The following is a 14324-nucleotide window of genomic DNA, read 5'->3' on the forward strand; positions in this document are numbered from 1 at the left end:
CACTGCTTCTGAGCTGCTCTTTTGAAACTTTTCTTCCCCCTCCCTTCCTAACTGGAATGATCTCTCTGAATCCCACTTCTTTCTGTGTTTCTGTCTGTCTGTGCAGCCCTTCCTCTCTTTATGCACATTACTTTACTGTGCTCCACAGATACTGCTTTTTTTTTTTTTTTAATAAATTACAGGTTCGTGGCAACCCTGTGTCTATTGGTGCCATTTTCCCAACAACCTTTGCTTGCTTTGTATCTTTGTGTCACATTTGTAATTCTTGCAATATTTCAAGGTTTTTCATTGTTCTTCTGTTTGTTATGGTCACTGATGAGTGACCTTTGATGTGACCACTATGACTCACAGAAGGCTCAGACGATGGTTACCATTTTTAACAAGAAAGTGTTTTGTTTTTGAAAGTGTTTCTTAAGTTAAGCTGTGTACTTTTTCTTCCCCCCCAGGCAGAATGGTATTGCGTACTTACTACAGTACAGTGTAAATGTAATATATGCACTGGAAAACCAAAAAATTCATGTGACTTGCTTTATTTTGATCTTCGCTTTATTGCTGTGGTCTGGAAATGCACAGTAAATAGATCCAGGACGTGTCTCTATTTGTCTGTCTTTGCCTCTCTCCCCACATCTCTGTCTGACTCAGTGGCTCTCTCTCTATTCTGAGCAACTCCAGCCCATCCCTCTGACCTCCCCCTTAGGCTCTCCATCCTCCTTTCAAATGCCTCTCCCTCCGCTGCGGTAAGTCTCTGTTTTGCTGTTTCTGCCGTCTCTTCTCTCTGCCTAGATCCCTTCATGGGGGTTCCTCCAAGTTGCCCCTCCACCCCGCCGCCCCCCACCCCCCCAGCTTCAGGCCCCAGGCTGTCCTCAGAGGAGATGCCTAAATCCCTAATTCCATCCACTCTACAGCTCAGAGAGAGCTTTTCCTCTGGATGCTTCAATTCCCTCTGGGCCTCTGGCAAGAGAGACTGGGCATTTTTTATTTAAGGGGACAGCACCCCACCTCCCCCCAAAGGCACTGGTCTTCAGGGGCCAGGTTCAGCTCCCTGTGGACCCCCAGCACCTCTCTTCTCCACATTTTTCCAGCTGAGTCACCCTCCATCCTCTCTCTCTCATTTCTTTCTCCATGACATCAGATTTTTCCTGAGGTCCAACAAGGGGGTGGGAGAGCCAGGAGGGCCAGAGCATCACCTGCACCCCTCTTCCCCTCTCATCCCCTAGAGGAGGCGGCTCTGGCCACAGGATGGTGTCTAGGTGACAGCATTTATTCCAGACTCCAGTGTCCACAGATGATGGGGTCAGGGCAGGGGGCGGGGATCCAGTGTCAGACTCTGCAGCAGGACGTCAGGTGGGAGGCGGGGGACCAGCAATGGAGGCAGGAGGTAAAAATAGCCCCAGCCAGCCGACCCTCCAGCCTCGTCCCAGGCCAGGACTTGGGCTCAGGTCCAGGAGCTATTCTGGGGCCTGGGAGAGTCACAATCCCTGGAGGAAGGTCCCCTCCCTCCCAGGCTGCTATGATCCCTGCCCAGCCCACAGAGGAAGGAAGGGAGGGTCCAGAGAGCGAAGAGGGAAGGCCGGGAAGGTGGGGGCAGGCGGAGGCGTGAGCGGGGCTGGCTTTCTGATGCTCGCGACTCCAGGTCGGGTTCAATGAGTGCCTCTGGGAAGGTCCTCAGGCTCAACACTGGGGAGAAGATGGGAAGATCAGCCTGGGCCCACAGCGTTTCTTCCACCCGCAGGGGTCTCCTCTCCCCAGGGGCCCAGGCCCTTACTCACCTCATCTCCAAAGCCCCCACTCCCATGGTTGGCTCCTCCGGAGGCACTCCCCTTGAGAAGGCCCGTCTGCTCCGGCTGCTCTGATCCTGAGTGGCTCAGTTTGGGGTCCCCAGGTGGCCTAGTGGGAGGAGGCAATGTGTTGGAGGTGGTCATGGTCAAGGAAGGAACTGGCCATGGGTGTGTCAGATGGGGGTAGACTTGGGGATGGGTGGGTGGAAATGAGCTGGGGGTGGGGTAGGAGGTGGAAGCGGCCCCGGGGTCAGGGATGGGGTGAGGACATGCTTGACGCTGCTCTTGGAGCTGGAGCTGGTGATGTCACTGGGATGGGTTTTGGGGAGGGCTGTGGGGATGGCTGGGCTTCCCTGGTGGCTCAGTGCAGTGCAGGTTCAATCCCTGGGTTGGAAAGATGCTCTGGAGGAAGGCATGGCAACCCACTCCAGTATTCTTGGCTGGAGAATCCCATGGGCAGAGGAGCCTGATGGGCTATATGATCTATGGGGTCTCAAAGAGTTGGACATGACTGAGGCGACTTAGTACGCATGCACGTGGGGATGGCTGTGGACTGGAGTTGAGGGTGGCCGTGTGGTCGCGGTTGGAGATAAGGTTGGATGGGGATGGGTTTGGGTTAGGAATGGGATGGGGCGTTGTGCAGGGGGGCTTGGGATGGGGAGGTGGTTGAAGCTGTGTTTGGTTACTGGATATGCCCTGGAGCTGAGGGTGCGGCTGGGGGAGAGGTTGGCGTTGGAGAGGAAACTGGAGGTATAGATGAGGTTACTTTGGGATTGGGGTGGGTGTGGATCACAGGCAGGGATAAGATTGGGGATGGGGTTAGGTGAACTTGGGGTGGGCTGGGAGTTGGTTATGGGTTGGGTGGGGTTGAGGAGAGGGGAGGGGACAGTCATGGCCCAGGTCGGAGGTTGGAGATGGGATGGCATTTGCCGATGGAGTTGGGGTTGGGGCTGTGGTTGGTTTGGGGCTGAGGTTGGGGGTGAGGTCAGGGTTGGGGTAGAGAGGTCAGTTTCAAGGTTGCAGGCCACTCACGGAGACCTCTTCTCGCCCTGCCGGCAGTAGCAGGGCCGCCCCTTGCGTCTCATGCAGTAGAAGATGGCAACAACGAGGAGCAGGAGGGCCACGCTGATGGCCACGGCCATGACCGCCACGCCGGCCTGGGAGGTCTGGGGGGCCACTGCGGGGCAAGGTGGAGGGGGAGGGGTCAGCCAGCAGCCCTCTGTCTGACCCCGCACCTAGTGTCAGTTCCATCCCGGCGTTTACTCACCGGTTCCAAAGTGGAAGACATGCTGGGTGTTCCCGAGAGGGTTGGAGGCCTCACAGGAGACACCGTCTTGGCTCAAGGCACTGGTCACCTTCAGGGTCAGGGAGCTGCTCACCCAGCCCTGGCCCCCGGGGGCCGGTTCTGTGGGCTGTGGAGGCTCAGGTCAGGCCCAGGCTTGCAGGATCAAGGGCTCGGGGGGTGGGCAGAGGTGAAAAGGAAGTGGTCGGTGGAAGTGGAGGGTGGGGAGGACACAATCCGTGGACCGTTGAGGGGGCTGGGGTTTGGGGAGGGCCAGAGGAGGGTCCCTTACGCTGCCGCCCAACTGGCTCCAGCTAAGTTTGGGCTCCGGGTAGCCACGGGCATAGCAGATCAGGGTGACTTCATCTCCTTCGGTCCAACTGCCTTTGACCTTGGGCTGAGTCTCCTTTGCCTTTATCTCTGGTGTCCCTGTGGGTGGTGGGGCAGGAAAGGGGGTGAGAAGTAGGCATCTGGGGAAAGGAAAGGAGGGAGAGAAAAAGAGGAGAGAAGGACCAGCCGTGGACCCATCTCATTTGTCCTGGCCCCCCACACCCCCCATACTATCCCCATCCCAGCCTGCCCCGCACCCCGAACCTTGAACCAGCAGCCTGAAGCTCCGGGTGAGACTCAGGAGGGGGATCCTGGGCATGTAGGCCTCACACGTGTAGGTGCCGGCGGAATCGAAGGTGACGGAGTGGAGGGAGAGTGTGGGGTCCTCCCCCACGGGTGCTGAGTCCTGGGGGGGAGAGAAAGAGCAGGCACCGGCTGGGCGTGAGAGACAGGGAGGGGTTGATGGCAAGGGGAGGGTCCTGTGCTGGGGAGGGACGCCCTTCCCTCTCACCTTGGTCCAGTATAGGGTCGGGGTGGGCAGGCCTCGCGCAGAGCAGGTCGCGGTTGTGCTGTTACCCAGAGGTAAGGAGAGCTCCTCCCCTGTGCTGAGCTCCAGGGAGTCCAGGTCTGGAGTGGGGGGAACAGAGTGTCACCTTCCCCAGACCCTCGCCTGATCAGTTAAGGGATCCCCAGGGCTTTTGAGGAGGGCAGACGTGAATGGGCAATTGTCAGCAGAGAATGCCAACTTCTCCCCAGCTCCACGAGCTCTCCACTCTCTCATCTGGGCCCTTGAGCCCAGATCTAGGAGTCTGACTCCAAAACACATGCCCATGGGGCTTTCCTGGTGGTCCAGTGGCTAAGACTTTGTGCTCCCAATGTAGGGGGCCCGGGTTTGATCCCTGGTTGGGGAACTAGACTCCACATGCCGCAATGAAGACCTGGTGTAGCCAGATTAAATAAATAAAATAAACACTTAAAACAACAACAACAACAACAAAAAACAAAATACAGGCCCACTTTGACCACCTGCCTCCAGAGCTGACGTCTGAACCCAAGGTTAGTGGATAACCTGGGAGGTGTTGGGCGCTCCTTCTCTGACTATCCCTCAAACCTTGGCCTTCTCTCCTCCGCACGACCCATTTTTTTCAGCAAGTCTTTCTCTGCTCTGTCCCCCAAGTGGATCGTCTCACTTCTTTCCATCTCTGATCCTGGGGTCCAACTGCGTTAACCACTATAGTCACGTCCTCACTGGTCTCTGTACTGGACAGGACTCTTGTCCTCTCTGGTCTGTTCTTTGCTGAGCAGCCAGAGGGATCTTTTCTTTTTTAAATAGCGAAAGTGTAGTTGCTCAGTTGTGTCCAAGTTTGACTTAAAAAAAATTTTTTTTTAAAATGTATTTAATTTTGGCTGTGCTGGGTTCTTTAAAAAAAAAAAAACAAAACAGCCCACTCCTCTTTTTTTTTTTGGTAGTGCCCAGGCTTCTCTAGTTGCATCGCGGGGCTTTGTGATGGTATGTGGGAATCTTAGTTCCCCAACCAGGGACTGAACCCAGGTCCCCTGCACTGGGAGCGGGGAGTGTAATCCACTGGACCACCACGGAAGGCCCCCAAGGGATCTTTTCAAAACACACACTGGTCAGCCCTTGCCTCTGCTTAAAATCTTGCAGTGAGGAGAAAAAAACAAACCAAAACAAAACCCTGCAGTGGTTCCCCAGTACGGTGGGCATACAGGCCTCTTTCCTTGATGAAGCCAAAAAGTCCCGCCTGGCTGCCCCTGCCCACTGCTTCAGCCTCATCTCCCACCTTCCCCTCTGTTCCCCGAGCTCTGGCTACCCTGTTCTTTCCCTGGTGTTCTCCAATATGCCAGTGTGGGCCTCAGGGCCCTTGCATGTGCTGTTTCCGCAGCCTGGAATGCCTTTCTTCTGGCTCATCATATCTCTGGTTCCATTCTTCGGTTTCCTACACATGTTCTTCTCAGAGAGGTCTCTCTGACCCTCTGTCGTGGACACTCAGATTTCCCCTTTGGCACCAAAGGATTTCCTCCCCCAGCTGTTGAGAAGGGTGTCAGCTGTCAGCCCTCAGCTGTCAGCCCTCTCTGGAAATTGCCTGAGCCACAGAGAGAGCCCCTGGCTCAAGGTCATGTCTCCTCCTTCCCCAGGCAGCCCACACCCAATGACGGGTTGACGTGGACATACAAAAGTCCCGGCCCCTGAACCCCAACTGGGGATCTCTCAGCTTCTAAGTGCCCTGTGAACACGTCGAGGTCTTCCTTAGGCTGAAGCTCAACTTCCACCTTTGTTGCATCCTGCTTCCTTCCCTCATCCCCCCCCCCCAAGAGGTGTGGATCCCGGGGCACTCCCCATAAATTTCCTGCCTGCAGTCAGAATCTGCAGCCCCCAACACTCCCCATGGAAAATAATACCTACTCGCTGCACCAGTTCCTTATCCCACTCCTCTGCGTTAGTCTCTATAGAGGCAGGACTGCGACTCAAAGTGTGTGTTCAAAAAAAAAAAAAAAAGTGTGTGTTCAGCGTTTAACATCTGTCACCCCTACTGGACCCTGGAGCTTGGTGGAGGCTGGGGCTGCGCTGTCTTGTTCACCTGTGGCACAGGGTCTAGCCCGAGGAAGGGAGGTAACAGGAGTGCTCAGGAGGGACAGAGTCTCTGCTCAGGGCTTGTGTGCAGGTGGACCAAGAAGGCTTCTTGGAAGACTGGGACCCGAGAGGTGGGTTGGGATTGGACAGAAGAGAAGATGGGGAGTTACTGTAGGAAAGAGAAGAGCTTGGGGTGTGATGGGGAGAGGGGTCCGCCGAAGGGGAGGCCAGCCGAGTGGGTCTTGAAGGCTGGGGTGAAGCATGTGGGTTTTGTCCCCAGAGGACTGGGGAGCTACGCAGGTTCTAGGCAGGAGAAGATCAGGTGTATGCCTTGGAAAGGGGTCTCTGGCTGCCTTTGTATGGGAGACTGGAGGGGCTGGGGGCATTGAGATTAGGCTGGGCATCATAGAAAGGGTTGGAGACAGGAGGGGGGTGGTGGCAAGGGTGAGGAGATCGCTGATGCCAGGGCCCCCCTCCCACTCTGGGGGCTCTCACAGGCCACTTGCAGCTCCAGGGTTTTGGAGAGCTCCGCGTCCTCGGGGGCGTCGTAGTCCTCCACCCTGCAGCCATAGGTCCCGCTCTGGTTCCGCTGTACCCTCTCCAGCGTCAAGTTCCCCTCAAGACTTGTTTTTAGCACATCCTCCTGCTTGTCCTGGGGGAGACCAGGAGTGAGGAACCTGGTTCAGGAGATGCTCTGGGCTGGCAGGGTCAGGTTAGGTCAGGGGTCACCCAAGCCAGGCATCAAGGTATGTCAAGGCTCTCACAAATTGAGGAACAGATAGCTCCTGGGTCATTGATCACATGTCTTGTTAAGCCAGGGGTCACCCAGGTGAAGGGTCAGAAGTTGGTACAGATGAGTAGATCGCAGAAGTCAGGGAAATGAGGGGGTGGGTTACCTGAAGCCGGAAAAACGTGTACTCCGGGCTGGGACTGCCGTCCCCTCGGCACAACAGCTGGACAGAGTCACCCTCGCGGACCCAGCCCTCGGCAGTGGACTGGCTGCCCAACCAGAAGAGCACGTGCTCTGTGGGATCTAAGGCAAAGGGTAGACTCACGATCAGGGTCAAGGGTAAAAGGCAGGGCTAGGTTAAGGGGGAGAGGCCAGCACTGCAGCAAAGGAAAGGGCTATGTTTGACCCAAGGTGAGAGGTAATATCTTTTTTCTCTTTATTTTTGCCATGCCGTGAGGCATGTGGGATCTTAGTTCCTTGACTCGGGATTGAACCCACACCCCCGGCTTTGGAAGCGTGGAGTCTTAACCAGGGAAGCTCCCTAGAGGTCATAGCTTTTGAGGCTCAAGTTTGCACTTGTTCTGAGGTCAGGGACCTGAGCTCAGAGGTGGAGAGGACAGGTCAGTGCGCACCTTGGGAAGGGCTCTCTGGCTGCTTTGTATGGGAGCCTGGAGGGGCCGGGGACATCTAGACCAGGACAGGCACCATAGAAAGGGTTGGAGGCAGGGTTGTGGAGGGGGTGACTCCACACTTCCAGTGCAGGGGGCGCAGGGTCGATCCCTGGTCAGGGAACTATGATCCCACATGCCTCATGGCGTGGCGCCCCCCCAAAAAAAACAAATGACCCCTAACCTTTGGCAACGTTAGTCCTTTCCTCTGCTTCAGTGTGGGTGACAGGTCAGTGTGCGATTCGGGGGGACCCGTTTTGGGGTGGAAGCATGGGGCACAACGGTTAGTCCTGAGACTCCACGGGGTTCAGGGTGTTATGGGGGGAGTCAGAAGTCAGGATGGGGTTAGAGGTCAGAGGCCAGTACCCACTCCAGCCAGAGGTAAGGGAGCAGAAGGCCTGGAAGGGGTGGGGCAGGTCACGGGGTCACCGTGGAGGGTCAGGCCTCGGCAGGAGAGGTCCAGGTGGGGGTGGCCGGGGGGCCGGCTCGGACTCACAGTGCAGGTTGAGGGAGAAGGAAGGGCTGTCCAGGCGGCCGTGCTGGCCAGCGGGCAGGTAGTAGTGTGCGGAGCAGTGGAAGCTGGCCTCCCTGTCAGGCTTGTGGAGCCGCAGGTAAAGGGTGCTGCTAAAGGACAGCAGGCCGGAGGCCTCCCGGACAGTGCGGATGGTCACGTAGCCCTCTGCGAGAGAGGGCGGCGGGGGAGGCGGTCAGCCAGCCCGGCCACTGCCCAGCCCCAGCCCCAGCCCCTGAGGTCTAGCCACGCTCCCTCAGGCGCCACTCACCAGAGTTCACCTCCAGCGGCACGGCCAGGGACTGCCCATTCCGATACCATTTGATCTGGGGCACTGGGTTCCCATTGCGGCTGGTGCAGGTGGCTATCTGGGACAGACATGGGCCCTCACTGGGCTGGGAGCCAGGACCCTGGAGTCCGGGTCCCCCTCCCTGGGGGTGGGGGTGGGGGACCAGACCAGACGCAGATGCACGAGTCCAGCTCCCAACCCTCTCCTCCCGGGAGACCCAAGGTCGGAACTCCCGGACCCCTACTCCTCGGACTGGGAAGCCTGAGCCCCCAGCCTCTCCCGACCTTGGGCTGTAGGAGCCCAGGACCCCCTCCTCCCCTCAGAACCCTGGAAGCAAGGTGCGGCCCAAGGTACCTCCTCGGCAAAGTCACTCATCACAGTCAGGGTTCCTTTGTAGGAGGAGACCTCCGGGGCCTCTGGTTTGACTGCGGGAGTAACTTACAGTCAGGAGCTGCTTCCCGGGGTTCTCACCTCCCTGCCCCTTCCCAGGATGTGTGTGTGTTGTGGGGGGGGTTGGTCAGAAGGGAGACACACACACTCACCATACACTTTGAGCCTGGCGGTGGCCTCGGCGGTGCCCGCTGCCCCCGCCTTCACCACGCACACGTAGTCGCGCTCATCGGCCACCTGGGCCTCAGGCAGCACAAGGCGCCCCCGGGAGTCCAGCTGGTATGGGGGGCTGCGGCCCCGGGAGTTGAGCACTTTGTCCCGGAGCTCGGAGCCACGCAGCTCGGCGGAGGCCAGGAGGTGGCGGACCTCGGAGCGGTCGACCTGCGGTCAGGGGAGCATCTCAGCGAGAGGCTGCCCGGCCGCGGGCCCTCCTCTGTGTCCCCTTTCTCTGCCGCTCCGTGGGTCTCCTTGTCTCAAGTTTTCTCGCTCTGTCTCTGGTCCCTCTGCCCTCTCTCCAGCTCTCCCACCCCTGCTGCCTGTCTGCGGTCACCTTTTCCCCTCTCTGGTTCCCTCTTTCGCCCTCTCACTGTGTTCCCACCTCTGTCTCCCTTTCCTGCCCTGGGTCTCCTGTTTCTCCTTCTCTTTAGTCCCATCCCCGGGCTCCTGCCTTCTGGGTGTCTGCCTCTGAATGTCCTCTTTCAAGAGCCAGGGGACTGCTTTCATTCTAGCCTCAGCTGTGCCCGGACATCAGGGTACCCTGGAGAGGGGCTTCCCCTTGCTGGGCCTCCATTTCCCCACCTGTAAAATGGAAAGGCAGCTTGGTGGGGTTCCTAGGGGCTTTCAGGCTCAGATGAGGGGATGAAGGTTTGCAGCCCCACTGCGCCCTGACTCTCAGGCCCCCCTCTGTCACGCCCTCGCTCCCAGCCCACAGCACTCACCAGGAACCATTCCAGCATGAAATAGTCATGGGTCCCCAAGGGGCTGCAGTCCAGAGTGACAGATTCCCCCCTCATCACCTCCACCAGGGGGGGCACAGACAGGCGGACCTCAGCCTTGGAACCTGCGGGAGGACAACTGAGCTCTCTCCCACTGCCACCAGGAGGCAGAGCTCTCCAGGTCCCCAGTCCTCCTCTCTCAGACCCGGGATCCAGGCCCCCAGCCCCTCCTCCCTCAGATCCAGGGGTCCAGACCCCCTACTCTCCGCCCTCAGACCCAGCGGTCCAGGCCCCCAGCCCCTGCTCCCTCAGACTCAGCTCCTCTCTCCCCCCATCTCTCATTTCTGCATCTCTGAGCTTCAGATCCCATCAGCATGTCTCTCCATCTCCCCGTTCACTTGCAGAACTGAAGACTCCTCCCCTGGGCCACACAGGGCCCTTGGTGGCCTCCAAACAATCTTCTTGGGCTCAAATCCTGTGTGTCCTTGCTTGTCCCACTAGACCCAATGCCCCTCGAGGGCAGGGCCTTGGCGGGCTCATTCCTTAGCCTCCAGCACTTCACCTGGGGCCTGGCACAACAAGGTGGATAATCATCTCCATCTCAGTCACGCCTCTGCATGTGTGCGTGTGTGCGTGTGTGTGTGTGCGCGCGCCCCTCACCCTGCATCTCCGTCTCTTAGTTTCACGGTTCTCTGTGCTCCTCTCAATCTCCGTGTGGCCCGGCCCTGCCCCCCGGGTCTCTCTGTCAGGGGCGGGGGGCTGGGGCTGGGCTGGAGCTGAGGCAGGATGGGTGTGTGGGCGCGGTGAGGGGGGACAGGGCTGGGCAGGTCTCAGGAATGTGGGAGGGACAGGCTGGCTCAGACCTGCCCGAGCCCCCCACCTGCCCCTCGGCCCCTCTAACTCTCTGATAGAGCAGCAGAGCCTGCCTCAGAGCAGGACGGGATGGAGACCCTGGATCCGGTTCCTGAGGGTGAAGGGAGCGGAGGGCCGGGACTCCCATCCCAAGATCCGGGCAGGTAGAGGTGTTCGCATCAGGAAAGCGAACTCTTTCAGTCTCTGGGCTGGCATCCTGGCCTGAGCTCTCAGTTCTTACAATCTCCCTTCCCTTCCCCGCCCATCCTGGACCAGCTCTGCCCCTGGGGACCCACTGGTCGCCAAGCTTGTGCCAGGGCCCTGGATTCCCAGGCACCCACCTCTGGCCCGGGGCCTGCCCCATGGGAGGGAGTGTGGGGCCAGGCTGGTGCCCAGGGCTGGGTCTGAGCAGTAGAGGCAGCAAGGCCAGTCGGAGCGATCTCTCTCTCCCCCAGTTCTCTCTTCCCCCAGCCCCCGAGGGCCTCTACGTCTCCTCCAACCACGACGCAGGTGCGTGGCTTTATCTGGGCCCCGGGGAAGGGGGGCTCTGTCACTTAGAAACACTTGGTTCTGCTGTCACTGCCCAGGGGCTGGGCTCCAGCCCTTTCTGATGGAGCGGGAGGCGAGAGGGGCGGGTCCTTTAGAGTCTGGGCTCTGAATCTGAATGGGGGGAACCCGCAACCGCATGTGACTTGCTGGTTTCTAGCCAGAGGGTCCCTGACCCTCTCAAAACTTGACAACTTTTGAGCGGGGAGCTCCACTTTGGTCTCTTCTGTCCCCGGGGAAAAGGCACTCCGGGCCACTGGAGGCCAGGACCTCTGGGTCCGGGGGAGTAGGGTCCAGGTGGGGGTGAGAGCGGGGGCAGATCTCAGCGTCTGAGGGGGCAGGGAGCGGAGCGCCCGCACTCCTGGGTCCCACGACTTCTCAGATCGCTTCTAATACACAGCTGAAGATCCCCAGCCCTCTGCCTGGCTGTCGCTAGGTCTCTCACTGGGAGGGGCACCCCCATATCCCTCCTTTCCTGGGGTCCCTGGGGTTGGTGAAAGCCCGTCCCCACCGCCCCTCCCCTCCCCGCGCCCCCTAGGCGCGCTCTGCTCTCAGCCCGAGCCATACCTGGCTGCGCCGCCAGCAGGAGCGCGAGCACCAGCAACCGCGGGGCCCTGCGCGCCCCAGCCCGCGCGTCCGGGGGCTCCATGTTCAAGGCGGCGGCGGCAGCGGGCGACGAGCGGCGGACGGCAGGGGCAGAGACTGAGCCCGGGCTGGGGCTCCGCGGCCGCAGGGCTGGAGCGAGGAGGCTCCGCCCCAGGCAGCCCCGCCCCGCCCCGCCCTCTCGGTCTCCCCCTCGTCCCCCCCTCCAAACCTGGGCGCCAGGCCAGGACCTCCCACTGCCCGGAGCCGACCTCCCAGCGCTCAGCCGGGAGCCAGGCTCCCCGCCCCCAGGCCCCAGGGTGTCAGGCTCCGACTGACCAGCGCCCCTGGCGGGTGACCTGACCAACCAGTTCGGCCGGTGTCCACAAGGGGGTCCTCCCTGGACCACCGCGGACCCTCTCCGCCTCACTCTCACCGGCGGGACCCGTTCTCACCCCGGCCAGTGACCTGGGCTCCCCTCGTCGTTTTCGACCTGCTGGCCCGGGTCCAACCAGTGGCCTGCACCGGCCTCTCCAAATCCAACCAGCAATCCCCCACCTCTCCAGTGGCCAGTGCGCTGGGCTGCTTTCCTGTCTGACCAGTGGCCTGGAACCCACCCGGTTCTAATGTCTAATAGTTCTAATGTCTAATGTCTAATGGTTCTAATGTCTAATGGTCCTCAACACCCAGCTCTGCCCAGGCCTCTGAGATGCTGGTGGGGGCGGGGGTTGTGGGGTGCTCTTCTCTTAGCTCTCCTCCCTAGGGCCCTCCCTCTCTTCCCCCCTTCCAGGGAATCCTAGGAATGCCACCCCCCTTCCTCCCTTTCTCTTCCCTTTCCTCCCTTCCAACTTTGGGGGGAGGGGAAGAGAATCGGGGTTGACAGGTGAGTGGGGGCGGGGAGGAGGCCCAGGCACCTGAGGGGGAAAAAGGAGGAGTCCTGCCTTGGGTCACAAGGAAAGGTCACAGGTCAGACTTGGGATCACAGATCAGAGTGCCCACAGCTCCTTACAAGGCAGGCCTGGCTGGGACAAAATTCCTAGATGCTGGCTGGGGGGGTGGGGGTGGGGTGAGATTTCACTGGTTACCCGGGAGAAGCTAGCTCTCAACACTGGCTAGTAAGGGGCAGCTGGTCATGCTGGGAGACTTTCCCCAGGCCTCTGATCAGATGTGGGGGGTGGATGGGCAGAAGGGGGACCACTGGTTCAGGGACATCTTAGATTACAGGTCAGTGCAGGGGTTACTGGTCAGACTGGTCAAGGCTACTATGTCCATACAGGAACGTGATTGTTCTAGTTGGGAGAGGTGACCTTTTAGTGTTAGCTCTCCTTCTCCAGGAAGCCCTCCCTGCTCTCCTAGGCTGAGTCAAGTGCCCACCTCTGGGCTCCCCCACCCAGCCCTGCCCATTCTGGGTCATCTCTGTCTGGGGATAAGTCTGTCTCCCCCACTGGACCGTGAGCCGGTAAGGGAAGGCCCAGGGCTCGTGTGGTCACCACTGTGTCCCCAGTACTGTCCAGCCCAGGCAAGACATGGAGAAAACACTCAGGGAAGGTTTGCAAGGCTCAAACGCAGGAGCACACAGGCTCATATGCAAACCCCACCCATACTGCATCATCACCGAACACACCTGCAAACTCGCGAGTGGACAAAAGAGCTCCCTGGCACAAGCTTCCACACAGGGACCCCAGGCACCCACTCCCCAGCTCCCCTGACCCTGGCTCATACACCTTCTGCTTGGGCTGCTAGGTATACCCTTTCCTCAACAGCCCCCTTCCTCCTTCCTGAAGAATCCAACCAGCTGGGGTTCTGGTTCTGGTTCATAAACATGGGGGTGTATGGAGTGTGTATGAGGAGGGAAGTCATAAATACCAGGGCCATTTCCTAGAGGACTTGCACCAACTAGTACTGAAATATCTGTCTTTGCCCCCTACAATTTACTTCCACAAAACAGCCGGAAGTATCCCATTAAAATGTGAGTCAGCTCCTGTCACCCTTCTGCTCAGGTCTTCTCCTTCTGAGTAAAAGCTGAAGTCCTTTCCATGGTGCGCAATGTCCTGGATCTGGTCCTCATTGCCTCCCCGGCCTCATCTTCCTCTTCTCTGCCCTGCCTCGCTACCTCTCTTCCTGCCACATTGATCTCTTTGCCTCCATGCTCTTCCTCCATTGCCAGGCTTGTTCCAGACTCAGGACCTTTGCTCTTGCTCTTCCCTCTCATGGGACATTCTTTCCTGCCATCTCTCCCTCCCTGTCTTGCTTCAAATCTCTACTGCATCATCTTATCACAGAGCTTCCCTTAACCATCCTTTCTGATGCAGCAGTTAACCCAGCCCTTTATCTCGCTACATTTTTCCTCCGCAGCACTTATCGCTGCCACATATTTATTTTTTATTGTTTTGCACAAAACAGAAGCTCCTGGAGAATGGGAACTTTAGTTCACCACTGTATCCCCAGTGTCTAGAACGGTGCTTGGGGTAAGGAACTGACTATGCCTGCAATCAATGAATTTTCTAATTCCATTGCTGTCTCATGTGTAACTACTTAGACATTTTAAGTAACAAGCCCCATATTTCTATACCTTTATTCTATTATCTTAAATACAGTGTGGGATGTGTGTTTCATGCTCAGTCACTTCCGACTCTGTAGCCTGCCAGGCTCCTCTGTCCATGGGATTTCCCAGGCAAGAATACTGGAGTGGTTTGCCATTTCCTCCTCCAGGGGATCTTCCCGACCCAGGGATCGAACCCAGCCAGATTCTTTACCGCTGAGCCACTGGAGAAACCCACAGCTTGGGCCAGTTACTCTGAAACTAGTTCACAGATTGTGTAATACAGGGGAGTCATG

At 58.6% G+C, this 14324-nt stretch overlaps 1 protein-coding gene across 1 annotated transcript; it reads right to left on the reverse strand.

The window, feature by feature from the left end:
- Positions 1–514: 514 nt before the first annotated feature.
- Positions 515–11627, reverse strand: BCAM (basal cell adhesion molecule (Lutheran blood group)). The gene is made up of 15 exons (XM_070450708.1): positions 11472–11627; positions 9510–9631; positions 8724–8952; positions 8536–8606; positions 8164–8260; positions 7878–8060; positions 6880–7016; positions 6479–6635; positions 3902–4017; positions 3655–3796; positions 3353–3489; positions 3046–3190; positions 2811–2955; positions 1770–1887; positions 515–1677 (listed from the first exon to the last, which is right to left on the reverse strand). The coding sequence occupies exons 1-15, from the start codon at positions 11551–11553 to the stop codon at positions 1672–1674; spliced, it is 1887 nt and encodes a 628-aa protein (XP_070306809.1). The 5' UTR covers positions 11554–11627; the 3' UTR covers positions 515–1671.
- Positions 11628–14324: the final 2697 nt, after the last annotated feature.

Source organism: Odocoileus virginianus, chromosome 20, assembly GCF_023699985.2.
Source record: "Odocoileus virginianus isolate 20LAN1187 ecotype Illinois chromosome 20, Ovbor_1.2, whole genome shotgun sequence".
Taxonomy (NCBI): Eukaryota; Metazoa; Chordata; class Mammalia; order Artiodactyla; family Cervidae; genus Odocoileus; species Odocoileus virginianus.

What these genes read in the sequence shown, in the direction of transcription:
- BCAM (XM_070450708.1), bottom strand. Translation starts at nt 11,553, where the DNA reads ATGGAGCCCCCGGACGCGCGGGCTGGGGCGCGCAGGGCCCCGCGGTTG. An exon ending in TGTCTTCCACTTTGGAACCG is followed by an intron (nt 2,956 to 3,045) that starts GTGAGTAAACGC and finishes CTTGCCCCGCAG; the next exon opens with TGGCCCCCCAGACCTCCCAG. An exon ending in CAGGGCGAGAAGAGGTCTCC is followed by an intron (nt 1,888 to 2,810) that starts GTGAGTGGCCTG and finishes TCCTCCCACTAG; the next exon opens with GCCACCTGGGGACCCCAAAC.